The sequence below is a fragment of the Poecilia formosa genome, unplaced genomic scaffold (genome assembly GCF_000485575.1).
Source record: "Poecilia formosa unplaced genomic scaffold, Poecilia_formosa-5.1.2 Scaffold167, whole genome shotgun sequence".
Taxonomy (NCBI): domain Eukaryota; kingdom Metazoa; phylum Chordata; class Actinopteri; order Cyprinodontiformes; family Poeciliidae; genus Poecilia; species Poecilia formosa.
In genome coordinates this window covers 637,802-654,140 of record NW_006800106.1, presented here as the reverse complement: position 1 = coordinate 654,140, position 16,339 = coordinate 637,802, and the positions used below count along the sequence as shown (strand labels likewise).

The 16,339-nt window shown below is 36.4% G+C and overlaps 1 protein-coding gene across 1 annotated transcript; it reads right to left on the bottom strand.

The window, feature by feature from the left end:
• Nucleotides 1–186: 186 nt before the first annotated feature.
• LOC103146728 (myelin-associated glycoprotein-like) lies at nucleotides 187–4,750 on the bottom strand. The gene is made up of 8 exons (XM_016677833.1): nucleotides 4,698–4,750; nucleotides 4,361–4,450; nucleotides 3,853–4,191; nucleotides 2,794–3,093; nucleotides 1,995–2,255; nucleotides 1,838–1,910; nucleotides 780–819; nucleotides 187–700 (listed from the first exon to the last, which is right to left on the bottom strand). Exons 2-8 carry the CDS (start codon nucleotides 4,401–4,403, stop codon nucleotides 488–490), a joined length of 1,269 nt encoding a protein of 422 aa, XP_016533319.1. The 5' UTR covers nucleotides 4,404–4,450; nucleotides 4,698–4,750; the 3' UTR covers nucleotides 187–487.
• Nucleotides 4,751–16,339: the final 11,589 nt, after the last annotated feature.

Here is a 16,339-nt window from a genome sequence, read left to right as displayed (position 1 = left end):
TTCAACTTCTGGGAGTTTTCTAGTGTATTTATGTGGCATTAAGGGATGATGGCGGCCCTCAATCTCTGTGGGCAAAACGACAGAGGAAGCCTTTCCTGCTGCTCATGGTCAGATGGTGGCGCCGGTGCCTGGTCACATTGACATCACCACTGTATGAATGTGTGAATGACTGAAGGCCATAGAGCTTTGGGCTCCTACGGACTCCATAAAGCGCTATGCAAGTACAGGCAATTCATCATTTATGTGTGGGCATTTCTTCCGACAGAACTTGTTGATTTGTTGCCTTAATTAATTGATGAACATGTAATATGGTGTATTCACACTGCAAATTATGGAAGTATGAACTTTGATCTAAAATACATCATTGATTCATTCTTAAATTTGTTCATCTACAATCATTGGAAAGAGTCGCAGATTCTCTTAATGTCTGATATGAACAATACAATAAATAGAACATAATGATTCATAGCTAACAAAAACATTAATTTTACTTCACGTTAGCATACCACAGACTGTCGGCAGTCTGTGTTGGCAGGTTTCCTGGCATTGACCCTTTGACCTCTGCGTAGACTGTCTCCTGGTCCTGCGCTGGAAAAGAGGAAGCTTCAGCTGTCTTTCTGATGATGTTTACTTCTCCATAATGAAGTTCTCCTTCTGTTTTGTTGGCCTTCCAAACATCAGCCTCCAAGCCTGTTTGACTCTGTGGGAAATAGTAAAATATGTGTTTTTTCACGAAACGTCAGGGCGGTGCTGCACACGTAAAATGAACACCTCCTCACCTGTGTCTGCTGCGGAGTCGCATGTTTGGACCTAAAACCACTGGAAGACATTGAAGAGTTGTCAGAGTGTTTCTACTGTGCTTCAAGTTAAAACACAACTAAAGAGAGTCTAAACCAATCTGAAGGAAACGCTGGAAGATAAACATCATTATATTCACATCAGATTAGAATCCAGAAAGTGGAGAATGATGACAAAACTAACCAATAACAAAGAAAAGAAAAAACAAGATGCATTTTTTCAGAAAGAAAGTTTTAGATATACACAAAGTGGATATAAAGGGTTTGACAGTTCAAAAACAAAGCTACTTTTTTATTATTTATTACATTACTTAAATTGACACTAGTTTTGTTACTTAACATCAGAACTACGGTTTCTATCTACTATCAAAAGTTTTTATCTAACTATCAAAAGTTCAATTACAAGTTTATGTGCACATCACATTTCAGCCACATTCAGGTCAAAGATGAAAACATCAGGCAGTCACCAGTTGTGAAACATCAAGCAGTAAATATTGCATTTTGTCAGATGCCATCACCAGTCACCATGGCAACACGGAAAACGTCACTAGTCCACTGAGTGTAATCCATAATTCATTTAAACATATTTCACTTTTAAATGACTGTGTTTTAATTTCAATGCTATTATCTCGCGATTTTAGCATTTTCTATTGCTACAAAAAAACATTACACATTATAATTAATTCATTGCAAAAATCCATTTTAGTGACAGTGAAGATGCTTTCTTATCAATTTAGTTTGACGACCGAATTGATGGGAATCGACTCCACTCAATGCAGATGTGAAGCAGGTCTACTAAAAATTAACTTGGTAATTCGGAAGAAAGCAACATTTTTTAGCATTATTTTGGTCCATAAAGTAATCGTATCCCTGTCAGTAAAAACATAAAAAAGTGCAGTTTATTTCACTCAGCTCTTATAAAGAAGGCAAAAAATCCCCAGAGAATTTATATAGAAGTGCTCTTCAAAATAGCTTTTTAAAAACACACTTCTATAATTTTGAACAAAATTAAACAGCATGATTTTAATTGTGCTACTCACCAAACAGACATGAAAAGGCAAACGATAAGGAAAGTGGCCACTGATGTTCCCACTGTGATTGGCACAACGCCTGCTATTCAGCAAACATGTAGGTCAAAACCAGCCTCTTGAAGTCTCATTTTAAACATGTAGGCACGATCTGGTGTTAAATATTTACCTCGGAGACCAACATGGATCACAGATGATCTGCTGTGACCCAGACGGTTGGCAGCCACACAGTAAAACTCCCCCCCCTCAGTCGCGTTGAAGGTGTAAACCGAACCCACGGACACGTTGGCGCCTCCATGTCTGCTGATCCTGAACCAGGTGAAGCTGGGTGGAGGCCAGGCTCTGCTGCAGCAGCTCAACTCCACCCTGCTGCCTGCTGATACCAAACCTGACGACGGACTGACGGAGGCCCGGGTGTTTCTCGGCACATCTGAGGAAAAACGGGACACGTGCATGAACTTTACTTATCAGAAATGTAAAAAGCTGTTACACGCTGACAAGATCGCTTAGATCAGGGGTGTCAAACCCATTTTCATTTCAAAAATCGGAATGTTCTTAAAGTGCCGGTTGCACCAGAATATATTGACAAAACTAATTAAACTGTTAAAATATCAATAAATAGCTGTTCCTCCAGGATTTTGATTGTTTTAGTGTTTTGTTGCAATCAAAATTGCAGATTTCGTGGAGATAATTTTGAAATATTTGCAAGGCATTTTTACGATATTTGCGCTAATGTATGATGTTGAATGTGACTGTTTATTACTTGTTTATTACTTGATGTCAAGTTATGGACTATAACTTGACATCAAGAAAAAATGTGGAGCTTTGTTGACTTAGTGTGAATTTTTTCAGATTTGTGAAAAACTGGATGGCCTTATTGATGTAACGTGGAGTGGAGAGGGCCACATAAAAAGCTACGGCGGGCCAGATTTGGCTCCCGGGCCTCGAGTTTGACACCTGTGGCTTACATGGAACACTGAGAGTCACTTCTGCCTTTGCCGTCTTGTTTCCTCCATTCACAGGATATCCGGCAGAACAGCTGATGCTGTAGCCGTTGTGTGCGTCTGACAGAATGACTGTCTCTTGGATTTTAGTTGTAAAGGTTCCATCTGGGTTTTTCTCTGTTTGTCCGAGGGAGTGTTGTTGAAGGTTCCAGGTGAGTTCAGGAGGTGAGTGTGGACAGGGAGTGAAGGCTGAGCAGGTTACAGTGACAGACTGATTCTCCTCCAGATCACCAGAGATGTTAAGGCTGGGACTCCACGGAGAGTCTGAGGTTTCACATTAAACCAGCAGGTTAAAAAGTGAAAAATACAGTAAAATATGTACAATGCACTCTTGCCTTTGACAATGCATTATATTTCAGTATATTTCAGTAGTTTTGAAATATAGCTCACTTGGTCCAAACAGGAAATATACACGACTTTACAGAAGTCAAGAACGGTCATACTTGCATACTTTCTCCGTGGTTTTCCTAAGATAATGAATTAACTTCTCTGTGGTTTTCTTGATAAAATGACTTAATTTTCCAATGGTTTTCTCAAGATAAGTTGACAGGTTAATTAACGGATGTTTTTCTTGAGATGCAGAGTTAATTTCTCGTTTTCTCGATAACAAGAATCTCAAAAAAACCTCAGGAGAACAAGTATGTGCCAGTATGACCCCTCTGGGCTTCCTTACAATTTAGTGCAACTGTTCTACTTTTTTATGTTGGCAAGTAATTAGCTATTAGTTTGTCATTGAAACATTTTTTGTCTTGAAAAATATCTGAAATAATATTCTCATCCTCAAAATGGAAATTCATAATTGGCATGAAAGCTGTTATATTTTGAAATGTAAACAAAAACAGAAGCTTTGTTGTTTTTTTTCCTAACAAAATTGCCTTTGACAATTATCTCATGAGAGGCTCCCATCTTATTTCCCATCAGAACAACAAAACGCATTGGTTGAATATAAATGATCTTAAAAATGTCAGGGGTGTGAACATTTCTGAGTAACACTGTAGTATTAACAAGCCAAAACATTCTTACCTCTTACTCTTATCTGAAGAGGATGACAAAAAGCTGTTGCCTTGAATGGCCTGTTCTCAATTCGGAGAACATAATCTCCTGTATAACTGGAGTTTAAATCAGGAAACAGAGTGGTGCAGTTTTTCTCACCCAGGTTTCCAATAATTTTCAGTGGATATAAGTTAACTGACTCTCTGCTGTTGAAAATAGTTTTTTGTTTAGATTTCCAAAGTGCATAGGTTGCTCTTGTAAGGTTAGATGTGGAGTTGAAGCTACATGGGACTTGTAAACAAGATCCACTCAGTGCTTCGATCTGCCCAGGTACGTTAACAATGAGCGCTGGAACGGGACAATAATCACCTGTAGAAACACATTAATGATGTCAATAATGTGGAGCAAACTTCCCCTGGAGATACATTTCATGATGTAGAAACTGCAGTTCAGCTGCAATTTGTTAAACAATATCATGATCTAATATTTTAGACTAGAATTGATTCATGTGATGCCTCCAAATGAACAAACAGCTAACCTGGATGGAAGAAGACGCTCAGTAACATGTTGACTGTCAGCATCTTCTCCAGCAGAGCTGCCTTCAGACTCTCTCAGTTCCTCGTCACTTCTAGACCAGACAAAAAGATCAGAAAATTAGGGTTTAATATTTGTGCTTGAATGAATGAAGCGTAGGTTCCATAAATTATTATTTTTGAATTTTGATAATACTTTGAAGACAAGAACCTGTTTAAATAAATTAATAGTTGTTGTTTTTTTAAGTAAGAATCCACATAGTTTTTAGATTACAAGTTTAGATTAAAACCTGCAAATATTTTCTCATCTGCAGCAGAAGGTAAAACAGTTCAAGCATTTACCTTAATTTAATTATGTGACTTTCAGCTGATGAGCAGCAGGTCCAGGTTCTAACTTCTCTGATTAAAAAGCAGTTTGTCAAAAACAATGGCTGTACTTATACTGTCTTTTTTAAAAGAGGATGTTTCATTTGTTGATTTGGTTGCCAGAATATCTGTCAGCTACTGCAAACATTAACTCATTGCCTTCCATAATGAGGAACAGTTTGAATATTTAGGCATGAAATAGGCAGAGGTTGTTTTTTTGTGTGTTTTTTTGTTGTTGTTGTTTTGTCTGCTTGGGGATGGATGCTATACGTTTGGTTTGGTTTGCGTATCATAAGTGGTAAAGTTAGTTTAATTTTTAGCCCACATGGCTAAGCTTCTTTGAAGACACAGAAGCTAGTGAAGCTAACAAACATGATTTGGATGTATGTCATTGCAAAATATCAGAGTAAAAAGAGAACAGCTGCAAGGTTTAAACCTAGCTAGCTTATTGCTGTAAGAAGCTAGTTAGATTTAGTAAGACTTGATTTCTGGTTTTGATGCACAGTGAGGTGGTAGTTAGCACCAACTAGCGTCACAACTACAAGGTGCATGTGATGTGATTCCCTCAACATTTATGGCAAGATAACTAGCAACACTGAATTTTCCTTTAAAGGGACAGTATTATGCAAAATCAACTTTTTTAAATTTTATATCATGTATTCCCTCATCCAAAACACCTGGACACCTGGAGTGTTGCTTTGATTCTTTCATGCACGTTTGACAAATCCTTTAATCTTCTGTGGCAGCCATTCAGCTGTGCAAAACGCTGTTACTTGGTGTGGACCTGATTACTGCCCTGAGCTCCTTCAGACTAGCCAGTAGCAATTAGCAAACACCTGGTGGAACTGTGCATCTGCTGAGGTCTTTATACAAGCTACTTCTTTCTGCAACGAACATAAAAATCCTATAGCTAAAGATTACTACTGTATGCAGTAAATAGTTTACGAACTGAATTTAAACAATACCTTCTTAATTATATCAATGCTTACACATTTATTTACGAATATGTATGTTAGAATAAAGCTTTAGGATCAATGTCTTGCCTACAAACACTTTGATATGTGTTTGTGGAACACTAAAGTTGAACTCAATGCACAATAATAAAACTCATTTTTCCTCAGAACACTGCAAACCTCAGTAAAGCGGTTTTACTGATTCCATCCATCTGGTTATTGCATGCCCAGTTTTTGTGATGGTAGTTTTACTTCCAAGCTTTGTGTATAAACATGGTGCATATGTACAGTTGGCAGGAAATTCACTCCCTCGCAGCATATGCAGGCAATGCTTTGGACGATCCACATTTAATTACTGCCAATTCCAGCGTGGGATTATATAATTGCATAACATCAGAAAATAAAAACATTCATGAGATCTTTACTCTTCACCTGGACCTTGGAGAATAATTACGGAAAAAAGAGCAATACTCCGTAAAGGTTAGCCTCAGAAACAGAGCGGCGTCTTGTGCTTCATGTGAGCCAAGGAGAGCAAAGAGGTGAAAGCAACATGGGCTTAATGCCAAAGTTCTGTGAAAATTGAAACAGAACAGCTGTGTGTGAAACGTTGAACCTGAACACGTGAAGGAGTACGCTGCGAAAATCAAAACACGAGTCAAGAAACTCTTTAGGCAATAATAAATGTGGTAGAAAGTTTGAAGAAATGCAATTTTAAAACAGACCTGAGTTCAAATGGAGATATGAAGCGCAAAAGGCAACAAAAAGTTTTTGATTTATCCATTCCTATTTAAAAGTTGGATCCTACTCGAGCAATTTATTCAGCATTCTTCAGAAGTTTTTGTCCTGGTTGGAAAAAAAAATTGTCCCACGCCACTTTGCATAATGCAACATTGAAGAATTAAGTTTACAACCAGTTAGTGTAGATAAAGTTCTTCACCGCTTGTCTATGAAGACATAAATATATGTTCCTCTGGATTCATAGACTTCGTTCACCCTGCAGTCCCTTCATATAACACAGTTCTGAGTTTGCACGTTACAAAGGTGCACAGCAGAAAGTAGTTTCATGTTGACAAGCAGGATGATAAATCAGTTTTTATTAACAGAAAAGAGCAGATAATTCAAGTTCAGTTCAGTTCAGTTCCTTTATTTTGCCCCAAGGGGGAAATTTGTTTTTCAGTCAGGCATTTCAAACAAAGGTTATCCCAATTATCTCGTTTCACTGTAACAGTTTTGCTTAGGCAGTTTTAATTCTGAACACGTAAGTTTCAAAACATAGAAAAAGTTAATACAGATTCAATAAAAAATACTTATAAAAAAGATTCATGGTCCTTTATGCTTTATACCGTTATACTATTCTAAACATTCTCAGCATTAGCTGTGTTTTCATCAATGTTTTTTTTTATTTAAGTGTTGCATTAGAAAAGGTTGATGGACAAGGTCAAACTTTGAACTAACGTCCTCAGTTTTGCAGAACAAAACAAGTTTTAAGCTTGCTTTGCTGCAACAAAATGAAATGACATTTTGTAGCTTCCCAAAAACATTCACCTCAGATGTGGGTCCATTAAACAGACTTTTTTTTTTTTCATAGGAAGAATTTTATACAAAGTTCAGTGTAACACAAAATGCTTCATAAAGGTTAAAAAACAGGGAAACAGACATTTAACCTCCAGAGTGGCTTAAATGATTAAATCAAGTAAAGAAAAGGACAAGACGGGAAACGCAGTCACATGAACTAGATTAGCAGAGAAACTCTTGAGATAAAGAAATTAGATTTAGAAAAAAACACTAAAAGTAAGACCATACATAGGAAAACCCTTAAATCTACAATAGCAAAGAGCATTAATCTTAAAGCAGGAAACTGTAAGATAGGATAGGAGATAATAAAAAGCTATAAAGGTCATACTGAATGGAAGGTTTTCCTCCAGTAACCAGAGAGCAGGTCATTTGTAACATCCTCAGTTTCAAACTGAATTTAAGGTGCTGTAAAATATTACTATATTTACATGTTATATTATGTTTTAGTTTTCTTGCTCACGATTGATTTGCAGAAACAATTTTAAAAATGATTCGTCCAAGTCTTGAATACTGTTTTATATTCCCTGTAAAAGTTCAACTGTTTAAACTTTTTTTTTCTTTTACGTTTTAATTATCATTAAGGATTTTTGTACACTGTGCTTTACACGGTGTACAAAGTGTACTCATGTTTTTCTTGTGGAAAACAGAAACTTTCCGGAGATTGATGCTGGAACCCGGCGGCTCGGCTCGGCGCTCTGGATGTGCGGCGGTAATGGATGGAAGACTTTTAAGAGGTGAGGCATGTGAGAGGTGGTGGGGGTTGCTCATGTTCCTTTTTGTATGTGGCCCCATGCGTTCGCTCAAGGGTTCTTCATGGAACCAGAAGAGAGCGTGAAAAAACAGGCAAGAACACTGGGAACGCTTCAGATGAAGATCAGAGGGATGGATTTACTCCCATCTTCTAAAACCCAACCCTGTTCTGAAGAGCCTCCTCTTCATTATGTCCACTAGCCTCCTGTCCTCTCTACATTTTTCTCTCTTGTTCACTTTTTATTTACTTCTGTTTGTTCTGTTTCTATATTAAGAAATTATCTTCTATTCTAAATCTTGTTTTGTACTTCATGCACCACTCCAGCAGGTCTATTTCGTCTCTGTTTTAGTTTTCTTGCTCTCCTTTATTTCCAGAAGGACAAAATAATCTTTTGTAATATTTGATTTCTTTTGCATCCATTGTCTGTTTGTACTTGACAAGTTGTCTCTTATTCTGTAATTCCTGAGAGCCAGTTGAACTTTTTGTCATTCCCTCTCCACTGTTTGTGGCTTTAAAGGCAAACTAATTAGTTGCTTTACGGTTAAATTGCACTAAATTTCCACACTGGACTCTGATGGGACCTGCTAATGTGCCTATAAATCTGTATTGTTGCTTTATGCAACATGTGATAACGGAGGTGCAAAGCTGTCACAATTATATGGCTCGAGATAAATAACCAAATGGTTAAAAAGTATTAAAATCTCTTCGCTTTGGGTGCACAGCAAATGTACACACGGGGGTGAGAGTAAGCCGGTCCGGTACTGCGTACCAGTGAAAGATTCTGCGCCGGTACGCGGTATTGGGAGAACGACTGCACTTTCAGTCAGAATAGATCAGCCAGCAGGGGCGCTGCCAGGAATCTTGGGCCCCATGACAAAAAATTTAATTGGGCCCCCTTTTCACAGCTGCTGTTAGTTTCTTGAGTCTGTCTAACTCATCAAAAGCGCCACAATTTTAAAGGCTTGCAAATGCCTTGCTTTCTTTGGTTCAATTCTGATACTAGCACAATATTCACTACCAGTGAATTTTACATGAAACAGTCCACATAAAATACAGCAAATAGGTTGCTTAATTTTTTTAATATTATTAATGTTAGCTTATTGAAATGTCTCTCACCACCAGCAAGTCACAGGCAACATGGAAAATACACATGAAGCAATCCAGACTTCTAAAAAAAATGCTATGTTGTTGCATTTTGTTCAAGCTGCAGAATATAACTTTAATTTAAAAAAAATATGTTTTTTTCATATTTGTTAAAGCTGTCACCATGTCATGACAGTTTACTATGAAACAGATAATCTGGGAAAAGATCAATCTTCTCCACCTCCTCCCAGAGCTGCTAAAGTAATGCACCGTTCTGACCAAAACAACCAATCAGAACCAGGAGGAGTGTCTTAGCGCTGTCAATCAACCTCATTCACTTACTTCAAGAGGGGCTAATGGAAGATTTTATAAAGATTGTTTGAATTTCTGTGAGTAATAAATACATAGTTTTTGTTGTGTAATTGTAAAGAGAGTTGAGAGACAGGAAAAATCCCTGGAATTAAGCCAACTAGCTCGTCACTGAACACAATGTTGCTCGCCTTTTTCACTGGGCTCTAACTCTGGTATCAGGGTTAGAGCTGCTGCTGATTGGTTTGTCTGTTGATAAGTGTGGTAAGAGGTACAGGGACATGTTAAATATATGAATATGATGTTAAATTATTTCCTTCACTCATTAAATGCTAAAGAAATGGAGGCAAACAGTAGTCTGTAGCTAAGCTAATTATGTAAGTGGTTGATAATCTCACACAGTCTACTCACCTCTTGGAGAAAACCTGGGTTATAAATGGACACTCTTGTCTTTTTCTCTCTCTCTCTCTCTTTGAAAACCTGATTTTATTATTTTTCTAGGCACCATAGTAGCTGCCACAGTCGCTCTTGTCTTCTACTGACTGCTGCTGAACAGTGTCAAGCGCGCTAAGCAGGAACGAACCATTTCAGGCAGATACAGGGGGTAACATTTAATTTTTACTGATAAAACTATTTTAAAAACACTATATGATAAATTTTGTAATTGACAATTTTGTAATATGTTCCAGGAAAATAGTCCCTACAATGCATCAAATACAGGATACACACCCACACACAAAGGGCTTCTACTGGCTTTGATGTGAACCAGTGATGTCACTCATTCTCTGTGACATCACTGATAAGTGTAATTCATCTCTCTTTATTCCCAAATTCCCCAGAGCAACTCATTTGTGCAACATTTCGGGAGGACTGAAGAACAAAAGTAGTAAGTATAAGTAATGTTTTATTCTGTAATTTCAGAAGCAGGGATGGTTGAATTGAAAAAATGGCTGACAGTGGTTGTTCTCCATGTATGTTAGACAAAGTGGTTTAGTTTGTGTTCACCACTTTAGATTTTTTTTTTTTTTTTTACCTGTTTAATTGTGGCCTGGTCCACTCAAGTGCAGGTGTGTTGCCAATTGGCTATGGAAACAGTGAGTTCTTGGAAGTTCAGGATGGCTGTCAGAGTCAAAAGTAACAAATAAAAGTCATCATTAGAATCTGGAAACGGTGGCTGATGCTGTTTTTTTCTTCACTTTGCTGATCCTTGACCACACTACTTAACAGTATGCCTGACGATCTGGCTAGCCTGCTGACGGACGAAACTTCTCTGGACACGACCAGTGAAGAATTGGAGAAGGAAAACATAGAACTCCACCTGATGGTGGAAGATCTTAGAAGGACAATCAAGATCTTAGAAGGACAATCAAGTGCTCCAAAACTGGCAGGAGTTCCAGGCAACAGGCAAAATGTGACATGCTTGCAAGTGAGAATGATGCACTTCATGCTCAGATCATGTCTCTTCGTGCAAAGCAAGAGAAGAGCTTGAACATGAGGACATGAGAGCTGAAGTGCATTGCCTGGAAATGGCCCGACAGACTCTCAAACAAAGATTCCAGAAGCTTCGGATGACCTTGACAAAGGCACAGTTGTTCATAGAGAGGCGATCCGAAAACCTGGAGAGTCTTTCAGAGGAGTTAGAGGATCTCCTTAGACTGTGGAGAGATCGAGTACCTTAGCCAACAAAATATGACTTTAAAGTCTGAAAATGCTCTGCTAAGGGAAAGTTTGATTGAACAGGAGAATGAGGAACACCAAGAAATGAAGATCCAGGAGAGCCAGGGACCAGTTTCAACTATCAGGAACTTCGGAAAGAGGGTAGGTACAGTTTTCCAGACAATGTACCAAACAGGAACACTCAGGTACTGGATACCAGCTAAGACTGTCTCATAATTCACAAATGCACAGAGTAAGTCTCACAAATGCAAAAGATTCACAAATGCACAGAACAAGATCCACAAATGTTGGGTTTATTTAGTCCATAACAACCAGAACCTCAAGGTTTTCTGTTGCTGAGTTTCGCTGCACTCAGCAACTCAGGTTGGGGGGGTGTCCTGCCCTAAGTGGAGGAGTTTAAAGTATCATGGGATCTTGTTCATGAATGAGGGAGGGAAAAATGGAGCAGGAGATCAACAGATGAATTGATGCAGTGTCTGCAGTGAAGTGGGCGCTGTATCTGTCTGTCGTGGTGAAGAGAGAGCTGAGTCGAAAAGTGAAGCTCTCGATTTACCGGTCGATCTACATTCCTACCCTCATCTATGGTCATGAGCTTTGGAACGAGAACAAGATCACGGATACAAGCGGCCGAAATGAGTTTTCTCCGTAGGGTGGCTGGGCTCTACCTTAGAGACAGGTTGAGAAGCTCAGACATCCGGGAGAAACTCAGAGTAGAGCCGCTGCACCTTCAATGGAGGAGCCAGTTGAGGTGGCTCGGGCATGTGGTTAGGTACCTCCTGGACGCCTCCCTGGTGAGGTGTTCTGTGTACTTCCAACTGGGAGGAGACCCCGGGGAAGGCCCAGTACACGTTTCTGCATTATCTATACGTGGAGCTTATAAAAGCGCAAAATATTGTATCCGTTTTAGTTCACACCATGAGCCACTGACAATTTTCGTCATAGTACCGGCAAGAATTAAGATTTTTAAATTCTTTTAAAAATTTTAAAACTACTTCCACCCTTGTATAAACATCAGATGATGAGTCTTCATACTGGATAAAAATATATCCTTGTTTCCATCTCAACAGCAAAATTTTACTGTAAACTAAAGAAATACTTCTCAGTGAAACAACTAATGTAAAAATTTTTTAATAATGTCACAACCTTACCACACTGTACCACATAGCATTACAAGAACAATATTTCAACGATAAAGTTGTACAAGAATAAAATCAAAATAAGTTATAATAGCGTGAGAAAAAAAGTCATATTCTGAGAATAGTCAAAGTATTACAAGGATAAAGTTGTAATATTATGACGTTACCCTCAAGTCAAGTTTAATAGTATCACATTTCAGCAACAAAGCAGTTCAAAATGCTTTACATCATAAAAACACAAAAATAAAGAATCATAAAATGCTGCTTCTCCTTGTTTGGTTCTGCAGATGCAGAGCAGACCAGAGCCAGAAGGCCTGAGTGGCCTTGTAATACTACAACTTTATTCTCCTAGTTCCACTTCATATTTTTATTTTAACGTGCCTCTAATACTCCGTCCTAGACAGATTTTAACATGTTAAAAATGTAATGCAAATAATCGTTTTTCTTTTGTTTATTTTTGTTTGTGTGGTTTATTATCTTACACACAGAAGTCCCAAACCGGAAACGTTTTTCCACGTAAACCTGAAGCACAAGCTATATCCACAGACAAAGTGATAGATGATAAAGCCGCTATTTGCTATTTTTTGCTTTAAAAGACTATCCAATGGGACGCTGGAAAAGGCTATTGTTGTGTTCAAGTTGTGCTAACAGTTTCAGCGAAGCTGTTTAAGCCTGAAATAGCATCTCAATGTGAAACATGTAGTTGCAGCACAGACGTCCCAAACGCTAATGTGAGAGCCAGTTGTCAGTCCACATTTCTAAAGAAGCTCCGTGAATGATCTGGATTTTATAGAATGAATGTATGTGTTAGATATTTAAAATTGAAATATTTTTGTTTATACATTAAAACTAGTCCTTTAGATTTTAGGTCTGGCAATACTTCAGAATTCTATAGCGTAAGGTTGGGTGAAATGGACTTAGAATTTCATTGTGATATTGTGATAACGAAAAGAAACAAAATTATTTTATATATCAAGTCATGAGAACTTGATATATACACTTGAAAGCTGAATGGGTAGAATAATACTTTACACCAAATTGATGGTTAAATAGCCGATTAAAACATATATATTTGTTGTTACAGTTGTAAGTCTTTTTATCCAGCAGTAAAAATGGTTTTTGAATTGATAATTCTCATTTTGTTCATATATAGTTTTCATTTAAAATTTGATTAATTTAAATAATCTGCTGAATTGTTGCTCCATTCAACAATTCAGCAGCAAAAAGTGATGTTGAATTATGAATGCTTATTTTTTTTCTACATATAGTTGGGGCCTGCCATAGCAGTGCATGAGAGAGCATTGAAATCCCTTGCAAAAAAAAAACCTTGCAAAATTCCCCAACTGAACAACTCTTAAGTAGTATAAGATAAGTAGTATTTCAAAACAGCAGAAGAAATGTAATGTTTTATGAACTGTAACAATATTTGTTTTTAATCTGTTGCTAAGAGACAACCACGTTTTCTGGTAACGAACTGCCACGAAGTGTAAATCAGATTTTTACTTTTGTGACGAATGTCTGTTTTATAATAATTTACTATCAATTACAAAAAAAAAAAATCACTTGCAAAATTCCCTAACTGACCAATTTGTGTTAAGTAGTAAGTTGTGTAAGATAAATAGTATTTCAAAAGAGCAGAAGAAATGTAATGTTTTTTGAACGATAACGTTTGTTGTTAATCTGTTGCTAAGAGACGACCACGGTAATCAAATGCCACGAAGCAAACATCTGATTTTTACTTTTGTGACGATTGTCTGTTTTATAATATATTTACCGCCAATGACAAAAAAAATATATATTTTTCTGCAAAATTCACCAACTGCACAATTTTTAAGTACTAAGTAATGTAAGATATTTCAAAAGAGCAGAAGAAATGTATATTTTTGAACAATAACAATAATTGTTGTTGATCTGTTGCTAAGAGATGAACGCGTTTTTCGGTAGCCAAGTGCCACAAAGCAAACATCTGATTCTTACTTTTGCGACATTAAACAATTGTAAATTTCTTGTTTCTAAACAGATAAACAGTATTTCAAAATAGCTTATGTTTTATAAACAATAATTAATTTCATGCTAAAAGATGAGCTTATTGTTTCTGGTAACAAACTGCCATGAAGTGTAAATCAGATTTTTACTTTTCTGTTGAATTTCTGTTTTATAATATATTTTCCAGCAATTACAAAAAATATATATATTTTTCTGCAAAATGCCCAAACTGCACGATTTTTGTTAAGTAGTAAGTTGTGTAAGATTAATAGTATTTCAAAACAGCAGAAGAAATGTAATGTTTTTTGAACATTAACATTTGTTGTTAATCTGTTGCTAAGAGACGACCACGTTTTCCGGTAATCAAATGCCACGAAGCAAACATCTGACTTTTACTTTTGCAACAGTAAACAATTATAAATTTCTTGTTTCTAAGCAGATAAACAGTATTTCAAAATAGCTTATGTTTCATAAACAATAATTAATTTGGTGCTAAAAGATGAGCTTATTGTTTCTGGTAACGAACTGCCACGAAGTNAGTTTTCATTTAAAATTTGATTAATTTAAATAATCTGCTGAATTGTTGCTCCATTCAACAATTCAGCAGCAAAAACTGATTTTGAATTATGAATGCTTATTTTTTTTTCTACATATAGTTGGGGCCTGCCATAGCAGTGCATAGAAGAGCATTGAAATCCCTTGCAAAAAAAAAAGAAAACCTTGCAAAATTCCCCAACTGAACAACTCTTAAGTAGTATTTAAAAACAGCAGAAAAAATGTAATGTTTTATAAACTGTAACAATATTTGTTTTTAATCTGTTGCTAAGAGACGACCACGTTTTCTAGTAACAAACTGCCACAAAGTGTAAATCAGATTTTTACTTTTGTGACGAATGTCTGTTTTATAATAATTTACTACCAATTACAAAAAAAAAATCACTTGCAAAATTCCCCAACTGACCAATTAGTGCTAAGTAGTAAGTTGTGTAAGATAAATAGTATTTCAAAAGAGCAGAAGAAATGTAATGTTTTTTGAACAATGACATTTGTTGTTAATCTGTTGCTAAGAGACGACCACGGTAATCAAGTGCCACGAAGCAAACATCAGATTTTTACTTTTGTGACGATTGTCTGTTTTATAATATATTTACCACCAATGACAAAAATATATATACATATATATTTTTCTGCAAAATTCAACAACTGCACAATTTGTGTTAAGTAGTAAGTTGTGTAAAATAAATAGTATTTCAAAAGAGCAGAAGAAATGCAATGTTTTTTGAACTGCAACAATATTTGTTGTTAATCTGTTGCTAAGAGACGACCACGTTTTCCGGTAACCAAGTGCCACAAAGCAAACATCTGATTCTTACTTTTGCGACATTAAACAATTATAAATGTCTTATTTCTAAGCAGATAAACAGTATTTCAAAATAGCTTATGTTTTATAAACAATAATAAATTTGGTGCTAAAAGATGAGCTTATTGTTTCTGGTAACGAACTGCCACGAAGTGTAAATCAGATTTTTACTTTTGTGACGAATGTCTGTTTTATAATAATGTACTACAAATTACAAAAAAAAAAAAATCACTTGCAAAATTGCCCCAACTGACCAATTAGTGCTAAGTAGTAAGTTGTGTAAGATAAATAGTATTTCAAAGGAGCAGAAGAAATGTAATGTTTATTGAACTGCAACAATATTTGATGTTAATCTGTTGCTAAGAGACGACCACGTTTTCCGGTGATCAAGTGCCACAAAGCAAACATTTGATTTTTACTTCTGCAACATTAAACACTTGTAAATTTCTTGTTTCTAAGCAGATAAACACTACTTCAAAATAGTTGATGTTTTATAAACAATCATTAATTTGGTGCTAAAGGATGAGCGGGTTTTGTTTTTTTGGTAACTGACTGCCACGAAGTGTAATCAGATTTTTACTTTTGTGACGAATGTCTGTTTTATAATATATAATAATGACAAAAATAATGTCATTATATATATATAATGACAAGAAAACCTACTCTCCTGCAAAGTTCACCATTTGCACAATTTTTGTTAAGCACTAAGTAATGTGAGATATTTCAAAAGAGCAGAAGAAATATAATATTTTTGAACAATAACAATAATTGTTGTTAATCTGTTGCTA